Raw genomic sequence first — 25,130 nt, forward strand, 5'->3', positions numbered from 1 at the left:
AGCAATTGAAGCTTTCTTTGCAAATGTACAAAATGAAAAGAAGAAACATTTGTATCGACAACAAAGGTGTGGTGCTTTCTCTCTTAAATGGCTTCTATCTATGTAAGTTTACGGAATTCAGCCGTATCATCAATGTAATAAAACCAGAGTCCAGCGTAGAGAGGCTGAGTGAATGTGGTCTGGACTCTGTGGAGGAGGGTCATGGTTTCAGAGACGCTGTAGAAGGACAGAATACCTGCACTGTGGTCCAGGTACACTCCTATTCGGTAGCACTGAGAACCAGAGACGTGAGTTTGGACATTGTTGTGCCAAAATGCATTATACCTTTGGTAAGAAAAGAATGCCCAAGATTTGTCATTGAGCCCAAATCTAGATTCATCCAAGCTTTCTGCTCCGCCAATATTCCTGTATGCAACTGCTACACCAACTCCATCTCTGCTCCACTCCACCTCCCAGTAACAACGTCCAGTCAGACTCTCTTTACTCAGGACCTGACAGCATGTAGTGAATCTGTCTGGGTGACTAGGATAAGACTGTTGTTTTCTCTTCATTGTTGCTTTTCTGTTCCCTTCAGATAATAACAGCTGTGTGTGTAATGTGTTTGGATCCAGTGTGAGTTCACATGAATATTTTAAGAATTCATCTCTGGTCCTGGGCTCTGGTGGTGGATTTGACAGTAAATGATCCACTTCTGTCACTGTCAGTAAGACCTTTCTCCATTTCTCTCTCAGGACGTCCTGTAGTTTGTCTCTGACTTCTGACACAGCTGCTGTCACATCCTCAAAGTAGCGCAGAGGACGGATATTGATGCTAGGTGAGTCTGTGGATTCACTGAGTGCTGACACTGAGGGGAAGTTTTGTAGAAACTGGTTATGATCCTCTGTGTGTGAGAATTTCTTCAGTTCAGCCTCTTTCCTCTTCAGCTCAGTGATCTCCTGCTGCAGCTTCTCCTGAAGCTCTTTGACTCGACTCACCTCCGTTTCCTGCTGGGATCTGACCTGCTGCGTCACCTCAGAGCTTCTTTTCTCCATCAGACGGATCAGCTCAGTGAACATCTTCTCAGTGTCCTCCACTGTTTTATCAGCAGAGCGATTAATAGCTTCCAGTTCCTGTTGAAGCAGCTTCACATCTTTCTGTCTGTCCTGGATTCTCTGCTGGATGTTTAGTTGACTCACCTCCAGCTCTTTCTGCCTCTCGCTCCTTTCTGCTGCAGCTGACACTGTGTCGTGGTCTTTATGTTGGTCCACAGAGCAGAGATAACAGATAGACTGCTGATCAGTCCGGCAGAACATCTTCATCACCTCATCATGCTGAGAGCAGATGTTCTCCTGCAGCTTCTTGGAGGGCTCCATTAGCTTGTGTTTCTCAAAGGCAGAGGATTGATAATGAGGCTGGAGGTGTTCATCACAGTAAGACACCAGACAGATGAGACAGGACTTGGTGGCTTTCAGTTTTCTCCCGCTGCAGACATCACAGGCCACATCATCAGGTCCAGCATAGCAGTGATCAGCAGGAGCAGCTGGGAGTCCGCTCTTCTTTAGCTCCTCCATTAAATCTGCTAACATGGTGTTTTTCACCAGGACAGGCCTCGGTGTGAAGGTCTCCCTGCACTGAGGACAGCTGTAGATCTCCTTCTCGTCCTCTCCATCCCAGTGTGATTTAATACAGTTCATGCAGTAGCTGTGTCCACAGGGAATAGTTACCGGATCCTTCAGTAGATCCAGACAGATGGAACAAGAGAATTTTGCTTGCTCCGCCATTTCACCTCTCAGTGAGCAACTGTCCAATGCTTTCCCTTTTGACAGTTTATTAGCTCCAACATTTTATACATGTTTACGCCTATTGTTTACCTTCAGATTTATGAAGGGGAGGGAACAATTATCTTGGACTGGGTTGAGCCTGCTTTGTTCGGGGGAAAGAACAAAAAGGTTTTCAGGCTTTACTACATTCCATAAAAAGCAACCTTTCATTAGAGACAGGGTGTGTTATATTATTTTCCACTCACAGTAAAAATAGATGACAGTGAGCTCCAAACAGTTAGGTGTTTAATGTTATTTATACTTTTCAATTTTTCTACAAAGTTAACGTATGTAGCTCTTGTACTAGTGAAGACCATCACTGGCTTTCAGGCGGAGACTGTTATGTTTAAGGAGGCGCTGACAACGACTGTGTGCTAACTCCGTGCTTTATTATTATCAACATTAGGTGACACTCAGAACACATGTCACACGTTACGCTTGCGGCTGATGTCATGCCGTCATGACTCTAACCTGGCGTACAGCCATACACTACATTTACCCCCTCTTTTAAATAACTCTAACCAGTACAGCAGAACGCTCTCTTAACAAATCAACCTGGCTGACAAAACCGGGAAGACTACCGGTTTGCCTGCATAGCCCTGTGGATTATTCTGCCACATGACAGGCTATGCACTAGCTAAACTTCAAAAGTCTGTAACGTAGTCTTTGAGGTAGGATGGCCTCTGGTGGGCCCGAACCGGGCGCTGCCCGAGCTGCAGTGGTTCAGCCAGTGCATCCGGCTCAGGTGGGTGTGCAGCTGGGGCCTCCGGCCGTGCCTCAGGCTGTGCCTCCGTAATGTCCCAGTCAGCGTCTGCATGACGCTGCTCGATTGCAGCGGCCTGCTCAGAGTCAGATGGCGCCGCCACCTTCCTAAGGCGGTTAGAGTGCCAACGCGACCCGTCGGCCAGGCGGAAGGTAGCAGGCCCCAGTTGTGCTGTGATCTGCTGTGGTGCAGACCAGAATGAGAGCAGTTTGTGGGACCGACTGGGACGACGAATGCTCACCCAGTCCGACACTGTGAGTGCAGGGAATCTCGCTCGATGTCCTCTGTCAAACCGTTGCTTCATACGCTGTTGCTGCTCTGCCACTCTGTTCCTCAAGGACGGTGCTGCTGCTGAAGGGTTCCCTGTCATAGGGCGCAGACGATCCAGAGGAAGCTGCAGTTCACGACCCAACATCAAGAGAGCTGGAGAACTGCCCGTTGTTGTGTGTGGTGTTGCCCTGTAGTGGAGCAGAGTACTCTGCAGTGCTGATGGAAACGGGAGGCTGTCTGCCAGATGTGCTCTGAGCCCGTTCTTGAGCGTTTGGTTGAACCTTTCCACACCGCCATTAGCCTGCGGGTGGTAGAAGGCTGTTCTAATGTGCTTGATTCCTCTCTCCTCCGCGAAGGAAGTGAAGTCGGCCGAGATGAACTGGGGCCCGTTATCGGTGGTGACGGTATCAGGAACGCCCCAGCGTGCAGGGGAGGAGAGGAAGTCAGTGACCACCTTGGTGGTGACAGAACCAGCAGGGAGGACCTCAGGCCATTTGGAGTGGAGATCATAGGCGACCAGCAGAAAGCATTGGTGCGAGCTCCACGGGGACGCCGTGGAGCTCGCCGCAGATGTCCAGCTCAATGTGGGTCCACGGCGTTTGTGGCCACGGCAGAGGCTGTAAAGGTGGAGGTGGGGGCAGACCAGTCTTACCGCTGGTGAGGCAGGCTGTACAGTCTTTCACCATCACCTCCACGTCTTTGTCGATGCCCGGCCACCAGACGGAGCCCCTGCAGCGCTGCTTAACCTTCACAATGCCCAGGTGACCTTCATGCATCATGGTTAGGACGCGTGCACGTAAGGCGCTGGGAACCACTGTACACAATCCCCGTGCGACGCAGACACCATTCCAGCAAGAGAGCTCACCCTTGACGCGTGGAAGGGTGCCAGTTCTTCCGAGACTCTGGCGGGCCAGCCCTCTTGGATAAACGTGCGGAGCTGGGCGAACACAGGGTCCTGTTCGGAAGCAGCCTGGAGCTCCTGCAGAGAAACGGCTGCCTGGAGGGGCGTGTGCAGCATGAGAATCAGTTCTGGCTCTGAGGGGTCCTGGACGGTGTCAGGCACTGCACCGGGTGTGGCTCTGGAAAGAAGATCTGCAACGACGTTCTCTCTGCCAGGCGTAAACTGTGTGGTGAAGTCGTACACCTGCAGCCTCTCAGACCACCGATTAAGGAGCAGTGGCCTGTGGCCAGATCCAGTTGTGGCCAGCAGGGCGGTGAGGGCCTGGTGGTCCGTCCGCAGGGTGAAGTGCCGCCCGTACAGGTACATGTGCCAGCGTTCACAGGCTCAGACGCAGGCCAGCGCTTCCTTTTCCCCCACCGAGTACTTGCACTCAGCCGGAGTGAGAGATCTCGAGGCAAACGCCACCGGCCGCTCGACCCCTTGCTGGAGTTGGGACAAGACGGCGCCGACGGCTGTGTTGGATGCGTCACAGGTCACGAACGTAGGACTCCGCAGGTGAAAGTGGGCCAGCACCGGCGGAGAGGTGAGCTGGGACTTGAGGCGGTGGACAGCGGCACGGCATGCGGGGGTCCAAGCCCAGGGCACGTCCTGCTTGAGTAGGGCGCGCAGCGGTGCAGTGATCTCAGAGATGTGGGGAAGAAAGCGGAGGTAATAGGCTGTCATCCCCAGGAATGAGGATAGCTGGGCGGGGCAGGAGGGCTCAGGCAGGCGCAGGACAGCATCAACATTTGAGTAGAGTGGGCTCAGGCCGTGGCTCGTCAGGCAAAACCCCACAAATTCGATGGCAGACGCTGAAAAGATGCACTTCTCCCCGTTCAATGGGCGGTTGTGGCTGCTGAGGGCGTTGAGCACCATGGAAAGGCGCTCGTTGTGCGAGGCGGAGGTCGCCCCGTGAACCACAATGTCGTCGAGATATACAACCACACCTGGGATGGCTGCAAAGATGGTGGCCATGATATTCTGGAAGCAGCCAGGGGCGGAGCTCAGGCCGAAGGGCATGCGGGTATACCGAAAGACCCCCATGTAGGTCACAAAAGCAGTGAGGTTGCGACGGCCAGGATGTAAAGGGACCTGTAGATAGCCTTGGCGGAGTTCGAGCTTGGAGAAGACTGTTGAGCCATATAACTTAGCGGACAGCTCCTCCACTGTAGGCAGTGGGTATCTATCTGGGATCACTGCTCTATTTACCTGCCTGAGATCCACGCAGGGGCGCAGACCACCTGACTTCTTCTTCGCCACCACCAGGTTAGAGACCCAGGGCGAGGCATCAACTCGCTCAATGATGCTGGCGTCCAGCAGTTTTTGCAGCTCGGCTGTGACGTCATCTCGTAGGGCGAGGGACGGCCGGCGTAGAGGTTGGATGACTGGGGGCACAGCCGGGTCGATGAGCAGCTGGTGGTTGAAGGCGATAAGGCAGCCCAGCCCGGTGAAAAGTGACGGCCATCGGTGCTGCCAGGGTGTGGACACAGTCAGTATGGTGGCCCCCATGTTGTCTGTGATAGAAAAGCCCAGGGCGCAGAACAAGTCGAACCCCAGAAGGTTGGCACCATGGCGGGACACCTGAAAGGTGAATGCTGGGAGAGCCCTGGAGCTGTAGCGGACAGAGAAAGTGGTGGTGCCTACCATGCCGATTCTAGCGTGTCCATAGCCATACAGCTCCTCTGCGTCCGCTCTGATCGCCTGTTGGGGGAAGAGCCGCCGGACTGTGGAGGCAGCAGTGTCCAGTAACAGTGGCAGGCATACTCCATCTAGCTCCACCGTGCACCAGGTGAATGGCTTGGCATTGGAGTCCACAGAATGGATGGTGGTCGGGCTTGGCGGGCGGGGTGAGCGGGGCTGGGGGTTTGCGGAGGCAGGTGTGGAGCAGCATACTTTGGCAGTAGCTTACCGCAGCACTGGCACCTCTGCCCCATGGTTGGACACACTGGTGCGCGTGAGAAGTGAGAGGAAGAGCCACAATTTCCACACAGCCGGCGTCCTGTAGCCCCCCGGCGTCCCGTGACATTTACCTCGAGGTCAGAGGAGGGTTGAGCAGACGGGGCCACTGTCTGTGCCAAAGCCGTGGTGAGTGGGGCGTCGGGCTTGGCGCCGCTAGCCGCGATGCTAATTGAGCAGCCGACTCAAGCTGGAAGGCTGTTTCCACCGCCTTTGACAGTGACAGGTCATCCGGCGACGTAAACAGTTTCTCACGTAGCTTAGGGTCAACTGTGTGCTCTGCTAGCTGATCCCAAATCATCTCCTCTTCTAAGATGCCGAACTGACAGAGGCTGGCCAAACAACGGAGGTCGGTGACGTACTGATGAACCGACTCACCCGGCCGCTGTCGGCGTTGACGGAAGATAATCCGCCGGACCAGGACGCTCTGTGGCACGGCGAAATGTCGCTCGAGCAAGGTGACACAGTCCGTGTATTCCGGCGCGGGTCCGAGAGTCCAAAAGATGCGCTGTCCCTCGTTGCCCAGGCTATGGATTAGCATTGCTCTTATCCTAGCTTCGGGAGCATCGGCGAGACCCATGGCCGCCACAAACATCTCGAACGACTCATACCAGCGGGACCACGGGACCGGTGGCTCACCGGGCAAGCAAGGAACTGAGGCAAAGGTGAAAGTGGAAGCTCCATCCTTGTCGCCAATGTTATGTTTAAGGAGGCGCTGACAACGGCTGTGTGCTAACTCCGTGCTTTATTATTATCAACATTAGGTGACACTCAGAACACACGTCACACGTTACGCTTGCAGCTGACGTCATGCCGTCATGACTCTAACCTGGCGTACAGCCATACACTACAGAGACCTTGCAAAAACAGACATTGCAATATTGTGTGAGCATATACGATACACATTCACATAGAGTTACACTTATTGTATGATTTTTTTTATTTATTTGCAAGGTGGACATTAAGCCTACCCATGGTGACTAAAATGTTTCATAAAATTGCAATATATATATAGAAGAAAATAAAGAGGAGCAAGGAAAAAGAAAGATTATATATACATATATAACTACAAAAATCAGTATGTTGTTTACTTGCATATAAAATGTGGTATAAATTAGCCAAAAGTCATATCCTTATATATTTAGGCTGCATATCGACATACCATATATATCCTGATATTTTTATCGCAAAGTGAGAGCAAATGTTCAGTCAAAGCCAAATATGACATGTCACAAGTAATTTTATTGAAACCGTTTATTTAAGTGAACATAAATACTGTATAACAACAGGAGTAACTTTAAAAAAAAAAAAAAAAAAAAAGCTCCATAAAGTGCATATTTAATTAAAAAATATCTTAAATAAAAATAGGAATAAAATAGGCTAATCTTTTTCTGAAATAGTCGAGTCAAAGTTTATTTATAGAGCACATTTAAAATCAACCTATGTTGACCAAAGTGCTGTACAGTTATTAAAAAACAATAAAATCATACACAAATTATATAGTAATAAAAAAACAATGAAAACAATAAAATAATACTAAAATAGTAATAAAGAACTCAATTAAAAAAGAGTAAGGAATAAAAGAGTAAAAAGTAATATAAATTAAATGTATTCATATGAGAAAAAAGTGATGAACATTGCAAAATAACTAGATATGACTAACCCTAGTAATGGCAGCATTTATATATAAAGAAAGAAAACATTTTAACTATATCGATATATGCAATATGGTCTATTATAAAAAATATATCTATATATTTTTTTAATATCATTATTTTTTATATCGATATATCGCCCATCCCTAGTATAAATCCTTCAAACCGTACCATTGCCACTTTGGATTATGTTTTTATGCTTTGGTCCTGATTTGCTGAAATCATTTTACAACATTTCTATTGGTATTCATCGAAGATAATATTCCCTCAAAAAAAAATTCACTTTGATTTTCTGTCAAAAACTGAAATGATTTCCATGTATCCTTGATTATTGACAGTGTCAGAACTAAATTAATTTCCTGATAATAACGTTTAAATCTGCAGCATCAGGTTGTAGAGCTGCTGATGTGCAGCTCTCACATCAGAAATTAAATGCATTGCAAGTGCATTAAGTGGCGAAACAAATATATCAACTTGTGCATTTACACTTGTAATTTCACACTTAATGCATGTTGTCTGAATGTCTAAAACAAGCAGACATGAGTTGAGGTGCTTTAACCTCCACTACATCCTTGATTAGCAGGATAAAGGCGCCCTCTTGTGTTGTGCATCAGTTTGCAAATTTCACAGCTGTAATGTTCACTGTCAGAAGACAAGTAAAAACTTAACGTGACGGCATCAGTAAAGAGAAATTATAATATATGAAATATCACACACCCTACAGCAGTGGTTCTCAAATGGGGTGAGGCACTCCAGGGGGTACGTGAGATTTAAAATATACATTTAAAAAGTAGCATCCATGCAAAAATCCTAAAAATAATTATTTAATAAATATTTTAGAGAAATATAAGTATATGTTCATAAAATGAATTTTATATTCAGTAGGCTATTCAATGTCATGATCCTAAAAACCCAGAGTGTCCCCCATACCAGGATGGTTGGACCCAACCTGTCAATCACCTGGCACCACCTGTCAATCAAAACTCAAAGATGGAGTCGTGGTTGAAGCGGAGCAGTTATAGTTTTTAATGGTTATATGCTCACTGTTTTTACTACATTAGTTTGAATCACTACATTTTAGTGATGAGAAATATTAGCAAAAAATTTTGTCATGGATTATTAACATTTAAAATGTTTGAAATAGTTTTTTTTTTAAATGTTCGAATGTTGTATGTGTTTATCAGTTCCAAAGTTTAATAAATCAGACACTGATGGCACAGCGCTCTGTTTTTAAGGCTTTAAAAAAAATGTTTTTTATGAAAAATGCTTTGCCCTGGATAGGGGGTACTTGGCTGAAAAAATATTTCACAGGGGGAACATCACTGAAAAAAAGGTTGAGAACCACTGGGCTACAGACCAAATGGGAAAGATGGTGGAAAAAAGTTTCCAAATTATAAATGTTATTCACATCAGGGGGCAAATTAAGTACACAGAAATACTTGGGACCAAATATACAATATCTACACAATACCTCTTGTCTTATGTGTGTCAGGACTTTAAGGTCTGTGTACTGAATGCTCTTTTGTGCACAAAGAAATAATGGTTGTTAAAAGCAACAAGTGATGGAAAACTGCTCAGTTTACAGTGGCAAAGCTGTTTAACCCTCTGGAGTCACTAAAAAAGCCAAAGCATGACTTCTTCATCACATCCAGACGTAAAAACAAAGCAGCGTTGAGCCCTACTGTAAATTTACCTCTAAAGTTTGATGCAACATTTAAAGTTCTTTACTGAGCATGAATCACAAAATCATCAAAATCACATTTATGTTGGACTTAAGGACTAAAAAAGACACAAAATGACAAAAAAGACACAAAAAGACTAAAAAAAGACACAAAATGACCCAAAAAAGACACAAGAGAAGACAAAATGACTAAAAAAAGACACAAAATGACAAAAAAAGACACAAAAAGACTAAAAAAAAGACACAAAATGACCAAAAAAAGACACAAAAAGACTAAAAATGACCAAAAAAGACACAAAATAAGAAGCCAAATCAACCAAAAAAAACACAAAATTACTAAAAAAAGACACAAAATGACCCAAATTGTTACACTAAACACAAGACACAAATAAAATAGAGTCCCACTAGAATAAAAACCAGAGTTGATGACAGGATCACACACAGTCACAAGATCACATTTATGTTGGTTTTTAAAAATGAGGTTATATAGGTGAGGTTGTGTTGAAAACAATATACCAACATGTGGTGTATACAGGCAGGATGAAAATAATTCATTTGTTCATGTTTGTTTATTCATTGTGCAAACCTTCAGTTTCTTCACATAGCCCACCAGAATATCAGCCATTTTAAAACATAATAATGAATAATACCCCTATTGATCATAAACACAACATTTTTATGATAGTTTACAGATCTTCCAAAAAAATCACATTTCTAAAGTAGTGGGAATTTAAGCGTTTCTTCACTGCACAATCAGCTGTCAGCTACAAACATGGAAAGAAAACAAACATAAGGATTAAACCCACTGTCCCTTAAATGGCTTCTATTTATTCAGGTTTACACAACCAAGCAGAGGCTCCTACAATGTTACCAAGCATTAGTCCAGCATGGAGAGGCTGAGTGAACGTGGTCTGGACTCTGTGGAGGAGGGTCATGGTGTCAGAGACGCTGTAGAAGGACAGAATACCTGCACTGTGGTCCAGGTACACTCCTATTCTGGAGCACAGAGGACCTGAGACGGGAGTTTCAACATTTTTGTGGGAAAATACATAATGGCCTCGATAGTCAGAGTGTAGTATTGCCCAAGATTTGTCACAGTTCCCAAACATTGTTCTGTTTCTTCTCATGTTCCTGTAGGCAACTGCTACAAAAACCAGTTTGGCTCCCAGCTCCACCTCCCAGTAACAGCGTCCAGTCAGACCCTCTCTACTCAGGACCTGATTAAATGGATAGAACACTTCGCGGTCATGACTGACAAACTGTCTTGTACTCATTGCTGTTGCTTTCGTGTCCCCTTCAGATATTAAAAAATACTTGTTTGCTGTGTTTGGATCCAGTGTGATTTCACGTGAACATTTTAAGAATCCAGCCCTGGTCCTGGGCTCTGGTGGTAACAGTAAAACATCCACATCACTCACTGTCAGTAAGACGTCTTTCCATTTCTCTCTTGCAACGTCCTGTAGCTTGTCTCTGACTTCTGACACAGCTGCTGTCACATCCTCAAAGTAGCGCAGAGGACGGATATTGATGCTAGGTGAGTCTGTGGATTCACTGAGTGCTGACACTGAGGAGTAGTTTTGTAGAAACTCACTGTGATCTTCTTTGTGTGAGAGTTTCTTCAGTTCAGCCTCTTTCCTCTTCAGCTCAGTGATCTCCTGCTGCAGCTTCTCCTGAAACTCTTTGACTCGACTCACCTCAGTTTTCTGCTGGGATCTGACCTGCTGCTTCACCTCAGAGATTTGTTTTTGGGTGAGACGGATCAGTTTGGTTAACATCTTCTCACTGTCCTCCACTGTTTCATCAGCAGAGCGACTGATAGCCTCCAACTCCCGTTGAAGCCGCTTCACATATTTGTCTCTGTCCTGGATTCTCTGCTGGATGTTTTGTTGCTTCACCTCGAGCTCATCGACGTAGAAGAAATGCATCACATCATCTTGATGAGAGCAGATGTTCTCCTGCAGCTTCTTGGAGGGCTCCATTAGCGTGTGTCTCCAAAAGGCAGAGGATTGATAATGAGGCTGGAGGTGTTCATCACAGTAAGACACCAGACAGATGAGACAGGACTTGGTGGCTTTCAGTTTTCTCCCGCTGCAGACATCACAGGCCACATCATCAGGTCCAGCATAGCAGTGATCAGCAGGAGCAGCTGGGAGTCCGCTCTTCTTTAGCTCCTCCACTAAATCTGCTAACATGGTGTTTTTCACCAGGACAGGCCTCGGTGTGAAGGTCTCCCTGCACTGAGGACAGCTGTAGATCTCCTTCTCGTCCTCTCCATCCCAGTGTGTTTTAATACAGTTCATACAGTAGCTGTGTCCACAGGGAATAGTTACCGGGTCCTTCAGTAGATCCAGACAGATGGAACAGCAGAAGGTTTCACGGTCCAACTTTACTTGTTTCGTCTCCATTTCTCCTCTCGACTGTGTGAGAGTTTCTCTGTCTCTGACTTTAAATAGATCTCTGCTTCTTTAGTTTCTCTAGATTTACTTCTCTTCACTGAGTAGCTCGCCAGCTCCTGCTCTGTCTCCTCCTGGTTGTCCCACCGCTCTGTCTCTGCTGTGTTTACAGCGGGACAACAAGAGGGCGGGGCTACCGAGAGGCGGGTTTCTCTTAAAGGGACAGTACAAGTGTGAGAGTGGGGCGCGGGTGTGACGTCAGAGAGAGAGGCGACATTGTTATTGTTTCAGACTTCGCAGGTGTAAAAAGAAAACTAAAGGGAGTATTATGTTCGTGAGTTTTTGTCAGCAGAAAAGAGTGACTTTAGAAGCTCTGTACACTTCGGAATGATACACAAGTTTCACATATGTAATGAAGATGAGATCTTTTTTAATTCTTTATCATGAATTGTATGCATGTGGAGCTCAAAGATCAACAATCTCATTAAATAAAACTAATTTAATTTACACTTCACTTTGACTCCTTCACTTTCTGGTTGTTGTGTTGCTGTCTTCATTATTTTTAAGAGGGGACGTAACAATGAGCCCAGGTTGGCATAGCAACTATAACAGTGGTCTTTTATTATTTTAAGCAAAATCTTTATATCAATCTTATACCAATGACACATTTTTTAAAACTTGACATTTTCCATCTTTTTTTAAAATAATGAATAAATTAGTAAACTTCATATTACAAAACTAATGAACGTGGATCAAATAGATTTAAAGAAATGTAAAACTAAAAATGCAATTTATACCAAAATAAATAACAAGTATTTGCCACAAAAAAGCCCAAATATTAACAGATGAAGCATTTAATTAATACAAGTGCGTTTAAAAAAGAGAAGCAACTCCAACGTGGGTCATAAAAAACTGGGAGGAAAGGATTTTATTTACACTTTATATACATTTCTGTATCAATGGTTTGCTAGCTTGCAGGAAACATTGTTTGTATTCATGTGGAGAAGCTGCCCTTCCAGAGACAATATAAAATCTCTTCTTTTAACAGTGCTTCAACCAAAAGATGTGCAAATAAGGTTTACAAGAGGTGGGAGGAATGGGACAAGGTGGGGTGCCAAATAATTGAAATTAGTAAAACAAAACAAGGCCTGACTTAACGAGTATACAACAACAACAACAACAACAACAACAATAATACACATTATAAGACCTAACTGACTTATCTACAAATACTGTTTAGAAATATGTAATGTGAAAAATGTGTGGCACCAACCAATAACCCTAGTGTGTCTAAAATAAATTATGTGATGCAAAGTATTTGTTTGTTGTGAAATGCATTTATCAAAATCTAATTTGAACTTGTTTTGTGTGTTTTGTGTTTGCTGCAGCTGGTCGTCAGAATAACATGTGCAACTTGCACATCACATGTGGACATTTGTCTTCTCAAATATCCACATGTGGAAACAATACTAATTAACATGTAATGTCTTTCGGGACCATAATTTGATAAGTTAATGTTTCATTTGTGTCTTGTGTTTGTATCTGTGATTTATCAGTTTTAAAATAATACATTGTACTGACTTTGAGCTGTTTTCTGGGATTTGTTTGTAGCTACTTGTTGCATTTTCTTTGTGCAGAAACAGGTTGTGAATGTTGTGGAATATTTTGGGGGATGCTTGTTTCATTGTTCAGCGTCTAACAGGTGAGAATGTTCCTAAATGTGGGGATGAAAGTGTTTTAGGGAGATGCATGTGAACCTTTTGATATGGTAAGTGAAGGACATTATCGACGAGCTGGACAGTATTGTGTCAATCAACAGGAATGTGTAAATAGAATGAGGAATGATTTGCATTGAAATTAGACTGATGTGTCTGCAAAATACTTGACTGATCTCTGACAACTTTGTCCTCCACCTTATCTATTTATTCAGGTTATTTGTTCTCCTACTTAAAAGGTATAGAAGACAGGCTTTTCCTAAAACAAACAATGTATTCATACAAAAATAATTCCTCTCAATCATCAGTTATGATAACAATAACAGAGATGTAGAAACAATGTAAACTCAGTCTTGAAACACTAATTTCTCTGTATGGAAGATGTTTTAGTGAGAAAAGCTCAAAGGACAGAGATGGACTGATAAATGTTCCTCTGCTTTAACATGAACTCTGAACTTTCAGGCCTCATGTTTACTTTCTGTGGTACGCTGAGAATGAAGACAAGAATAAAAAAAACTGTGCTGATGTTTGTTTATTCATTATCTAAAGACACAGTTTGTTCCACATCCCACCAGTAAATAAACATTGTAAAGAAAGAGGTAGAACACAGGTTTCATCCATCCGTCCCTTAAAGGGCTTCTGTCTATTTGAGTTTACAGAACTCAGCAATGTCGTTAATATAATGAAGCGAAGTGAATGTGGTCTGGACAAAATAATCTGAATTACTTTTTTTTTTTTTTTAAAGATTATTTTTTGGGCATTTTACATGCTTTATTGAAAGAGAGAGACAGATAGAAAGGGGGTGACAGAGGGGAGGACATGCGGAAAAGGGAACTCAGGCCGGATTTGAACCCGGCTCCACTGCAGCGAGGACTGTAGCCTCTATACATAGGGCGCCTGTGTAACCCACTACACTACGGACCACCCTGAATAACTTTTTTTCAAGACCACTGTTATACACTGCAAAAACATGAAGCTTACCAAGTATTTTCTTCTTTTTAACCCATAAGAACCCAGACCCAGTTATCCATAAAGGAAAGTTATGGGGGATATATCACAGACCAAGTGAACCACGCAGAACATTTTTATGATGTGGGTTTTTTTGGTCATTGTGTCTCTTTTTTTAGTAATTTTGTGTCTTTTTTGGTCATTTTGTGTCTTTTAAGTCATTTTGTCTGTCTTTTTTAAGTAATTTAGATTTTTTGGTCATTTTGATACTGCCTCCAGCGGCCCCCGGGTAATTTGAGTTTGAGACCCCTGTTCTAGAATATTTAAAGTGTTTGTTACATGGGTGTCACCGTGGGTTCTTATGGGTTAAATATTTTTTTTTTGGCATTTTACTGCTTTTATTAGATAGTGACAAGTCAAGTCAAAGTTTATTTATAGAGCACATTTAAAAACAACCTCAGTTGACCAAAGTGCTGCACAGTTATTAAAATAGAATAAATCATACACAAATAGGTATAAATAAAAACAATGAAAAACAATAAAATACTAAAAACAGTAAAACAATAAAATAAAATAGAATAAAATAGTAATAAAAGCTCAATCCAAAACAGAGTAAGAGATTTAAAAAAAAGTCAAATAAAAGGGTAAAAAAGTAAAAAAGAAAGCCAAGGATTCTTGCCTAGCTGGGACTGAACGGACAGATAGATAGGGGGAGACATGCAGCAAAGGGACCTCAGGCCGGATTCGAACCCGGGTCTGCTGCAGCAAGTATTTTCTTCTTATATCTAGCAATAGCATCTTAATTATCTTGATCTTGAGTATAATTTACCCACTGATCATAGCTTCATGTGCTTATTTTAATAATGTGTCTTTTTGTAACAAAAATGAGTGAATAACCTCTTCAAAGGGATTTCAGTCTTGTGTAAAGACTTGTTTTTTAAGGATTGACATTGTGAGCTTTTTCATACTTTTCAATTTATTCAACTGTTGAATATGGTGAGTTTTTACCTAAAATATTGGTTTCAATTGAGAGTTTTAGTTGCATGTAGTTTAAATACTATTCCAAAAGCATTTTCTACCACCAGTATCTAGATACAGATAATGAAATGAGAAAACATTTAGTTTTGCTGGCTTATTTTAATGTTACTACAGTCACAAGCCACAGTTGCCTGAAATAAGTATTTTTGGACTTATTTTTAAGACATCATTATTTTTCCAGTGTCTAGATATTTCTACTTACTTAAAGAATTCTTACAAAGAAACATTTACTTACTGCACTGGCAGATCATTTTACTTGTTTCACGCATGTATTTGCTTAATTATAGTTATTTATTGCTTATTTTTGTCTGCTTTTTTTGCAGTGTAGTTGCTAAGCCAACCTGGGCTCATCATCTCAAAAAAAAAAATGAAGACAGTAACACAACAACTAAAAAGTGCAGGAGTCAAAGTGAAGTGTAAATTAAATTAGTGTTATTCAACAGTACTTCAACCAAAACATGTGCAAAAAAGGTTTACAAAAGGGTGGGAGGAATGGGACAAGGTGGGGGTGGCAAATAACTGAAATTAGTCAAACAAAACAAGGCCTGACTAAACTAGTACACAACAACAACAACAAAACAAAAAAATAAGACCTAACTGACATGTGTTGTGAAATAAATACATGTGTGACACCAACCAATAACCCTAGTGTGTTTAAAACAAGTTTAGTGATGCAAGGTATTTGTTTGTTGTGAAATGCATTTATCATATTCTAATTTGAACTTGTTTTGTTTTTTGCTGCAGCTGGTCGTCAGAATAACATGTGCAACTTGTACATCACATGGGGACATTTCTCTTTTCAAATATCCACATGTGGAAACAATACTAATTAACATGTAATGACTTTAGGGACCAGCATTGGATAAGTTAATGCATCATTTGTGTCTGGTGTTTGTATCTGTGATTTATCAGTTTTAAAATAATACAAAGTACTGATTTTGAGCTGTTTTCTGGGATTTGTTGGTAGCTACTCGTTGCATTTTCTTTGTGCAGAAACAGGTTCTGAATGTTGTGGAATATTTTGGGGGATGCTTGTTTCATTGTTGGTCTAACAGGTGAGAATGTTCCTAAATGTGGGGATGAAAATGTTTTAGGGAGATGCATGTGAACCTTTTGATATGGTAAGTGAAGGACATTATCGACAAGCTGGACATTATTGTGTCAATCAACAGGAATGTGTAAATAGAATGAGGAATGATTTGCATTGAAATTAGACTGATGTGTCTGCAAAATACTTGACTGATCTCTGACCACTTTGTCCTCCACCTTATCTATTTATTCAGGTTATTTGTTCTCCTACTTAAAAGGTATAGAAGACAGGCTTTTCCTAAAACAAACAATGTATTCATATAAAAATAATTCCTCTCAATCATCAGTTATGACCCACTGGAAGTGTGTGGTGTGTGTATCTGCAGAGACAGTTATTAGATTCGATTAGATTGAAGATTATTGTCACTGGATAAAATAACAGCTACTTGGACAACAAAATGCAAAAAAATTAATGTGATTATTATTGTTGCAAAGTCTGGTTCAGGTGATTATAGGTGTTTATACAGTGATTATGTCGTTTGGTTTCACTCTGGTCCAAACGCCGCAGCACACTGACAGGGAGTCATGTTTCCATGACGACGGACCAGAAAAAGACGCGCGTAACGTCATATTTACGCGACTCACGATTGTTAAAATGAGTTTCTAAAGTAACCATAAACTTTTACAACAGAGACACAAGTACGCACCTCACAGGTACGGAGTTAATTTGTCGCACTGCTCCTTTTGTTTAATAAACGGACCGCTCCAGTTTGACTGTAGCTGCGCTAATGGCGCTAACGAAGCTAACCGGGCTAACTGAGCTAACTGGAAAACGGTGCCTGGACTCCAGTACTCTCCGATATGGTATTAGAATCGGAACAACTCCAGGTAAAAGGAGAGAAGTATGAGACACACTACTTTTATACAGTGCCTCAGACTTAAACGATCAAGGGACAGGAGGTAGTTACAGATGAAGTCGCGTCTTAATGTAATTAACATACATGAACAGACATTACAGAGCAGTGAGAGAAACTTCAAAGAAACAATGGGTGGAACACGATCCTTTGTCCTCCCAACGCCCTCTTTTGTGAGAACGCGCACAGAGCCTGAAGAAGAAAGTCTGTGTGAACCAATAAAGTTGATAACCACCGCAGTAGTTTCTGTTACCTCTGATCGGAACTACTGACTTTGTCACACACACACACACTGCAAAAAAAGAGTTAAAACAGTAAATCTGAGGGAAATGATCTTGCTGCATGGACAGATAATTTACCTTGACAAGATTTCTGAAGTTAAGATTAAGAGTGATTATTTGGCTGCAAACCGGTGTGTGTGTTATTTGGATCAGTGACTTATAAGGCAGCTGTTATGTTGACTCACTGTGACTCATGTTTTATAACTTAGCCTGAACATTTCAATACTTACATGAAGAGGATGAGATCATTTTATTAATACTGAAACCTTGACGTCAGAGCAGCCTGCTGCAAGTTTTATCTATACTGCAAACAGGTGTGTCTAAAAACAAGATAAACACTAAATCTGAGGGAAATGATCTTGCTGCATGGACAGATAATTTACCTTGACAAGATTTCTTAAATTAAGATTATTAAATCTAGAAATAAGCATGTTGAACGCTTAAAATAAGAAATCAACTGTTAAAAAAAGATAAATTATCTAATACTCCCTCAGATTTAGTGTTTTTATCTTGTTTTTAGACACCTTTTTTTTCTACAGTGGAGAAAGCCTGACTCTGTTGCGCATGCTCCGTGGTCCAGCCTCCACCACTAAACAGTGGGAGTGACACAGAAACTTATTTCCTTGTTTATTACTCAAAGAAGCTCAGAAGCTGAGAAGAACTGGAGAGCAACAGCCGACATGAGTTTGTTTGAAGATCAATACAAACTTCATCAGGATTATCGAGCTTTTTCTCCTCAGTCTCTTTAACTAATACAGGTAAAGTCATTTGTATTTGCCAGTTCAAACTACCTCTATTAGCACACATGTACTGTGATGATATACTATAGTTTGTGCTGTATGTACAACAATAACATGGAGTACTATAAAAATATTTTACAGTTAATCAGGTATACTAATAATCCAATGTGTATTAAATGTATTAGGGAATATGTATAAAAAGTTATATACAAATTGTAGCATGTGCTAAAGATAGTAATTTCACTTTCTCTTTCATTTTTAGTGTTTCACCATGTCGGCTACTAGCTGTCTGCTGTCTGAAGAGCAGTTTTTGTGCTGCATCTGTCTGGATGTTTTTACTGATCCGGTCACTATACCATGTGGACACAATTTCTGCAAAAACTGCATCACACAGCACTGGAATATTAACAGTTCTCAGTGCCAGTGTCCCATGTGTAAAAAACTTTTTAAATCCCGCCCCGAGCTGCCTGTCAACACTTTCATAAACGAGATGGCTGCTGAGTTCAGACAGTCGGCTGAAAAGAAAAACAACAGGGATTCCCAAGTAGCCAAACCAGGGGAAGTCCCCTGTGACATCTGCACTGGAACCAAACTGAAAGCTATGAAGTCTTGCTTGACATGCATCGCCTCCTACTGCAGTATTCACCTAGATCCTCATATGACATCTGAGCCTCTGAAGAGACATTCACTGACCGATCCTGTGGAAAATATGGAGGCCAAGGTGTGTAAAAAGCACAAAAAAATACTCGAGCTGTTCTGTAAGACCGATCAGACATGCGTGTGCTCACACTGCACTGTTTCAGAACATATGGCGCATAACATTGTTTCTCTGAAAGATGAATATCAAGTGAAGAAGCGCGAGCTGGAGCAGACAGAAGCTGAAATCCAGCAGATGATCCGGGAGAGGAAGCTCAAGATCCAGAAAACGGAAAACATAAAAGCGCAGAGTAAGGAAGATGCAGAGACGGAGATAGCGGACGGTGTTCGCATCTTCACCAAGTTGATGCAGACGGCTGAGAGAGACCTGAACGAGCTTATCGAGACCATTGAAGAGAAGCAGAAGACGACAGAGGAGCAGGCCGATGGCTTCATCAAAGACTTGGAACAAGAAATCTCTGCACTGACAAAGAAAACGACCCAATTACAGCAGGTTTCACTCACTCAAGACCATCTCCACCTCCTCCAGAGCTTCACATCCATGACCACTGCTCTGTGCAGCACCACGCCAGGGGTCAGCATCCATCTACCGTCGTATCAGGGCACCGTGGCCAAAGCTGTGGCCGAGCTGGAGAAGACGCTCAGCGGAGAGAAGGAGTACCTGCTGTACGACGCCATGCTGAGGAGGGCCCAGCATTATGTCGTAGATGTGGTTCTGGAGCACCGTACGGCTAACCCCTGGCTCATCCTGTCTGATGATGGGAAACAGGTCAGGTGTGGTAAGGCGAGGAGAGACTTCCTGTCGGACAACGCTGAAAGATTTTCTCTTTATGCTGCCGTCTTGGCACAGCAGAGTTTCTCTTCTGGAAGGTTTTACTACGAGGTTCAGGTGACAGGGAAGACCGACTGGACTCTGGGCGTGGTCAAACTGTCAGTCAACAGGAAGGAGGTGATCCCACTAAGTCCTGTGAATGGCTACTGGGCCGTGGGGTTGAGGAACGGACACGAGTTCCTAACTTACGCCAGCCCTGTCGTCAGCCTCAGTTTGAACTCTCGGCCTCAGAAGGTGGGGGTGTTTGTGAGTTACGAGGAGGGTCTGGTGTCCTTTTATGATGTGGACACTGTGAAGCATCTCTACTCCTTCACTGACTGCTGCTTCACTGAGAGTGTCAGTCCATACTTCAGTCCTGGGCTTCATCACGATGGCAGGAACTCTGCCCCTCTCATCATCTCCCCTGTCAGCAACACTGTGTAGAATCTATCTGTAGGGTTGGTTCACCAATCATCACCATGGTACATCCATAAGAATGTAGGAGGGACAACCAAGGTTATTATAGTTCACGAAAACTGACGAAATAACGAAAACTAGAATTGAAATAAAAATAAAACAAGAGTTTTTAAAAAACTAACTGAAACTGTAGTGTGTGGCTACAAAACTAACTAAAATTATAGTGAAAATGTCCTTTGTCAACTTTTTTCATACGTAAACCTTTTTGGTTGATATGAAATCTATTTCATCTATCTGGTTTTATGACTTAAACTTATTGGGGCTGAGATGGATCAGACAAAGGAAATAAAGGAAACATTTATTGTGACTTTTTGAATCTGGCATTCAACAAATACCCCATTACAAAAAAAACTAAAAACACTAAAACTAATAAAAACTAAAACTAGCAAACTCCCTCTAAATACTAATTAAAACTAACCTAATTTGAAAACAAAACTAAAAACTATCATAACCTTGGGGACAACTGATGTTTCTGTTTAAGCCATTTATTTTTACTATGCACACATTTACAGCAATAGGAGGTGATGAGGCTCGGCAGTTATGGTTTTCTATAAATGATAAACAGAAAAACAAACAAGAATTACAACACAGTTAACCATTAGGTACCTAACAAACAATGAATATTAGTACTCTAACTAGAAGTATTACATAACAAAGAAACATCGTTTAACAATTACATCACATATGAAATAAGGATTTTTGCATTTCTTTAAGAGCTACATTTAAAAAAAGTCATGTGCACTTATACACAATATTATGTCTGTAGTCTCGAGGCAAACAAACAAGATGACAATTATAGCATTTACCAATCTATATTGGTCAAACATTGAATCACATCCAACCTACAAATAACCATTAAAGTAGATCAACATATGACACACAACCATAGGTATGTATGTGAATCACAGGGACAGGCTGCTTCATGTTGCTGCCAGCCAGAACAAAGGAAATGGGCGGGACATATAGAGTAGAGCATTGATTAGTATTGAGTGAAGTCAGGTGAGAATGGGTGGATCCATGCCATGGAAGTAGGTTGAGGGTTACTGAATAACATGGCTCTATTCTACACACTGATTAGATATGATGAGAAAGTCCAAAGGTCATTATTGAGTCACCATTACTTAAAGACAGACAAACAACAAGCAACACATTTTATGTCTGTAGTGTAAGCCAGCTGTTCTCAACCTTGGGGTCGGGACCCCAGTTGGGGTCGCGAGATGATTTCTAGGGGTCGCCAAATCATTTTGGAAGTCAGCTCTGTCTCCACTGTGTTAAAGTGTTCATGTGTTAATGTGTTTTAGTCTTTTTGGTCATTTATTGTCTTTTTTTTTTTTGATCATTTTGTGTTTTTTTTGTCATTTTGTGTCATTTTTGGTCATTTTGTGTCTTTTTGATAATTTTCTGGTCAATTTGTGTCTTTTGGTAATTTTGTTTACTTTTTTTGGTAATTTTGTTTCTTGTTGGGGTCATTTTGTCTGTTTTTTTTGGTCATTATGTCTCTTTTTTGGTCATTTTGTTTCTTTTTGGGGTCATTTTGTCTCTTTTTTGTCATTTTGTGTCTTTTTTTGGTCATTTTGTGTCATTTTTGGTCATTTTGTTTCTTTATTGGGTGATCTGAACTGTGTGTGTGAGATTCCGTTCAGTGAGCGGGGGTCGCAGACAACATGCATGTTAAATTGGGGGTCGCGACTCAAAAAGGTTGAGAACTGCTGGTGTAAGCAATACTAGAAGGGAGGGCCCTTTGATTTATTTTTCTTTCTGTAGATGTATATATATTATTAGGCTGTCTCTTCCTTACAATTGTTAATTTGTAGAACCCATATGTTACAGAAGAGGTGTGGGTTATAGTTTTTATGCTTTAGCTATGAGGAATACTATGAGGGATGACGCCAGTGTTGTGCCTGAAGTGGAACAGAGTTGATGAACTTAAGAGGGTGTGAAGGAGAAAAAATAAGGACAGAAAAAAGACAGAGCAAGAGGCCGCTGGACTAAAGTAAATCTTGGACTGGCTTCGCTGTAGAAGAGGTAATTTTACAAAGTGCTGCTATGATAATTGCTGCACTTGCTTGGATGTGTTAGCCAAGTTGTCAAATCACTAGTTTTTTTTATTAAGTCAAGTAATCATAGCATACACATAAACATGTACAGTAATAATGGATGGATTGAAATCTTCAAATTCAGTTTAGATCATTACTGTCAACTATTCAATCATCTTCAGAATCTGAACCCTTTAAATGCTAGTTTACATAACGCCCCTTTTGGTACGAAAAAGTTAATTTTTTTTCTGTAAATATATTTCGCTGCATTTTTGGCTGGGTTATTTTAGCTGACTAAAGTGTTACATTTACCAAATATTCAGTAATTTTGAGAATTGTAATCTTTGTAAATGTCAGTCTGTTTACAAAATGTCACTTTTATGAAAAAATGCAGTAAAATTGTGAATTATTTTCTATAATAAATGCAATGTGAGGAACTTTCACTTTTGAATATGACTATGATTAGAAACAACATTGATTTTGTTGCAGCTTATTAAACAATGCAATGCTTCACAATACAATAGGATAATAGCATGTGTTTGCCCCATAGGCCAATCATCAGAAAGGGATTAATATGGTAAAAAACAGTAAAAACTACAATTTTGAAAACAGAGCTCTTGACGAAAAAGCCTGATGGAATAGAAGGCCTGATTTTATGCTGTACTGAGATCAAAATTTGTGGTTTTAATGTATTGTATATTTGTCATTGATTCCCACACATATATTTATTCATGAAATATATCCATTTTGTTTTATTGATTCTTACATCTTACTGTTATTGTGTATTGTTCAAATATTTGGGAAAAGTTGTAATTATGCTTTGGCAATATTGTTTTTTAACATTTGTGCCAATTAGATTAGATTAGATTTTATTTGTCGTTGCACAGAAATACAATGAAATTCAATGCACTCAGGTACTGGACTCATAAAAAAAGCATAATAAATAGTAAATAACAAGATACATTCTTATACAGTAAACCGCTAATAAACTAACTAGAGAGTACCAATACGTTGAGTGCATGTACACGCGCCGCCATTGCAATCATCATCAAAAAATTAAAAAAATAAAATAAAATAAAATAAAGCCTTATTGAAGGGTTAGGGTTAGAATTGAATTGAATTGAATTGAATTGAATTGAATTGAATTGAATTGAATTGAATTGAAGTGTACATAGCCCAAACAGGCACCTCTCCATGACTCTACCTCCTTTACCTTCAGACATCTCTCTCTCTCTCTCTCTCTCTCCACTTTGTGCATTCTTAGTTAATCTAATGATAATTTAATCTGATTATGGCCTTGCCCACAGGTCTATCCTAACCCTAATGTTAGGGATAACCCTAACCCTCTATACTAAACCTAACGTCAGTTGATTTTAAAATCTAATCCTAACCCTACTGATAGTCTTATTTTATTATGAGATCTGTCCTGAACCTAAGCTCAGTGGCTTTTAAAGCTTAACTCTAACCCTAACCTCCAAGAGCTAGTGTTATTTACAAAATACTCAATAATCCACCCATTTAAAATAATAATAATGAATAAAAAAAGTTAAAAGGGAGCAAAGAAAAAGGATAAAATACCCAAAAAATCTTCCTGTTTGGAGTGAAATGCATGCTGGGAAGTGAATTTTGACCGACACCACGAGTGAGACCAGAAACAAAGTTTTTAAAGGGACCATACCTGTGACGGCTGGTTAACAAACATTAACAACATTATATAATATAAATATTATTCGTATTCAATAATACAATGTAAAACAAGGTTTCTGTAAAAAAAAAAAAAGGTACATGTTAATATAAAACATTTAAAAATTAATTCAATTCATGAATAAAATGTAAAAAAAAAAAGTGGTGCAATACAAACCTTGACCAGCAGGGGGCATAATTCACTCTGCTATATATCTCTCTGTGAAGCATTACAGGTGTAAAATCACTTTAAAACCTGTCTGTGGAATAATGCAGGTGCAATAAAACATTAACCAGCAGAGGGCTCAATTCACCTGTAAGAAAATCCCTGTTAAGGTCATTGCAATTATTAAACTCAATAAAAGAAATAAGAAAATAATATAAAGGAAATAAAAAAACAAATACAATATCTAATATCCTAAATAATACAATAATATAAATTAAATGAAACCTAAAAAATGAGTAAATGAAGGAAAATAAATATAAAACAATACAATAATGAATCAATTGGCTTGAGACACACACCAGGGCCTGATCAGCCTTGGCTGGGCCTCCCTCAGGTGAGATCTCATCCTAATACAGGTGAACAAAACAGATTATACTACACCATGTGACTTCATAAAATGATAATGCAGCGGCCCCCTCTCATCCTGCCAATAGTCTGTTTAATCTTCTCCTCTGGACATCGGTACAGAGATATTATGTCAAAAACATCACGCCACCACACAGTTTTTTCCCCCCAAGCAACATCCCTCCTAAATAAGTCTTAAACTTGGACTCCATTGCACTTTAATTTCATTTAACACTGCACTATACCCACTATATCCAACATATGGATTTATAACTTGATATCCCATCCGTGTCATCCATGGTTGTTTTGTTAACTTTATGAGTGTTTTGATGAAATGAATCGCCGGGACCGGCTTTTGATGCGAGCCCTGTACTTCCTGGTTTGCCGTGGGGCATTTTGGGAGTTGCAGTTTTTAGTGCAGATAAAGACTAATGCACCTTTTGCATAGATTTTTTGTTAGGCTTTGAATATGGTGCGTGTACATGAAAAAGGGATTAATTATTATTGTTGCTTATTGTTATTGGGTGATTGAGGTGAGTGAGCTGTGATGATCATATTATGCAAATAATTGAAACATTGCATTCTTTAATTTTTAGGTTTATTACCTGTTGCTGCTATCCCTTTTCAGAAAACAAATAAAACAATCAAAAGTGGAATACGGTAACTGAGTAGTATCCTTTGTGCCCTTTGCCCTTTCCGTGGGGAGAAAACGGAACACCTACTAATGTATTGCTCATAATGGAACTGTTTGTCCTTGTATTGTGTTTTTGTCT

General features: G+C 41.1%; 3 protein-coding genes across 6 annotated transcripts; 1 reads left to right on the top strand and 2 right to left on the bottom strand.

Annotated features, from left to right (window-relative positions):
- Positions 1 to 76: 76 nt before the first annotated feature.
- Positions 77 to 1,760, bottom strand: LOC131980345 (tripartite motif-containing protein 16-like). The gene has a single exon (XM_059344571.1). The coding sequence runs from the start codon at positions 1,758 to 1,760 to the stop codon at positions 99 to 101; it is 1,662 nt and encodes a 553-aa protein (XP_059200554.1). The 3' UTR covers positions 77 to 98.
- A 7,864-nt stretch (positions 1,761 to 9,624) lies between these two features.
- Positions 9,625 to 11,517, bottom strand: LOC131980346 (tripartite motif-containing protein 16-like). The gene has a single exon (XM_059344572.1). It carries the CDS (start codon positions 11,467 to 11,469, stop codon positions 9,892 to 9,894), a length of 1,578 nt encoding a protein of 525 aa, XP_059200555.1. The 5' UTR covers positions 11,470 to 11,517; the 3' UTR covers positions 9,625 to 9,891.
- Positions 11,518 to 16,967: 5,450 nt separating this feature from the next.
- On the top strand, positions 16,968 to 22,363 carry LOC131980343 (E3 ubiquitin-protein ligase TRIM39-like). Of its 4 annotated transcripts, none has more exons than XM_059344568.1 (3): positions 17,005 to 17,075; positions 18,023 to 18,140; positions 18,385 to 22,363. In XM_059344568.1, the coding sequence occupies exon 3, from the start codon at positions 18,394 to 18,396 to the stop codon at positions 20,032 to 20,034; it is 1,641 nt and encodes a 546-aa protein (XP_059200551.1). In that variant the 5' UTR covers positions 17,005 to 17,075; positions 18,023 to 18,140; positions 18,385 to 18,393; the 3' UTR covers positions 20,035 to 22,363. The 4 variants fall into 4 exon arrangements, with proteins under 4 accessions (XP_059200550.1, XP_059200551.1, XP_059200553.1 ...); XM_059344570.1 differs by having other exon boundaries at positions 17,028 to 17,075; positions 18,026 to 18,140; XM_059344567.1 differs by lacking the exon at positions 18,023 to 18,140 and having other exon boundaries at positions 16,968 to 17,075.
- Positions 22,364 to 25,130: the final 2,767 nt, after the last annotated feature.

Source organism: Centropristis striata, chromosome 11, assembly GCF_030273125.1.
Source record: "Centropristis striata isolate RG_2023a ecotype Rhode Island chromosome 11, C.striata_1.0, whole genome shotgun sequence".
Lineage (NCBI taxonomy): Eukaryota > Metazoa > Chordata > Actinopteri > Perciformes > Serranidae > Centropristis > Centropristis striata.

Bases quoted from the DNA above. Each gene is read 5' to 3' on its own strand.
- LOC131980346 (XM_059344572.1), bottom strand. From the start codon at position 11,469: ATGGAGACGAAACAAGTAAAGTTGGACCGTGAAACCTTCTGCTGTTCC.
- LOC131980343 (XM_059344567.1), top strand. From the start codon at position 17,049: ATGGTATTAGAATCGGAACAACTCCAG. The intron at 17,076-18,384 runs GTAAAAGGAGAG...TTTCATTTTTAG, and splicing joins TAGAATCGGAACAACTCCAG to TGTTTCACCATGTCGGCTAC.
- LOC131980345 (XM_059344571.1), bottom strand. From the start codon at position 1,760: ATGGCGGAGCAAGCAAAATTCTCTTGTTCCATCTGTCTGGATCTACTG.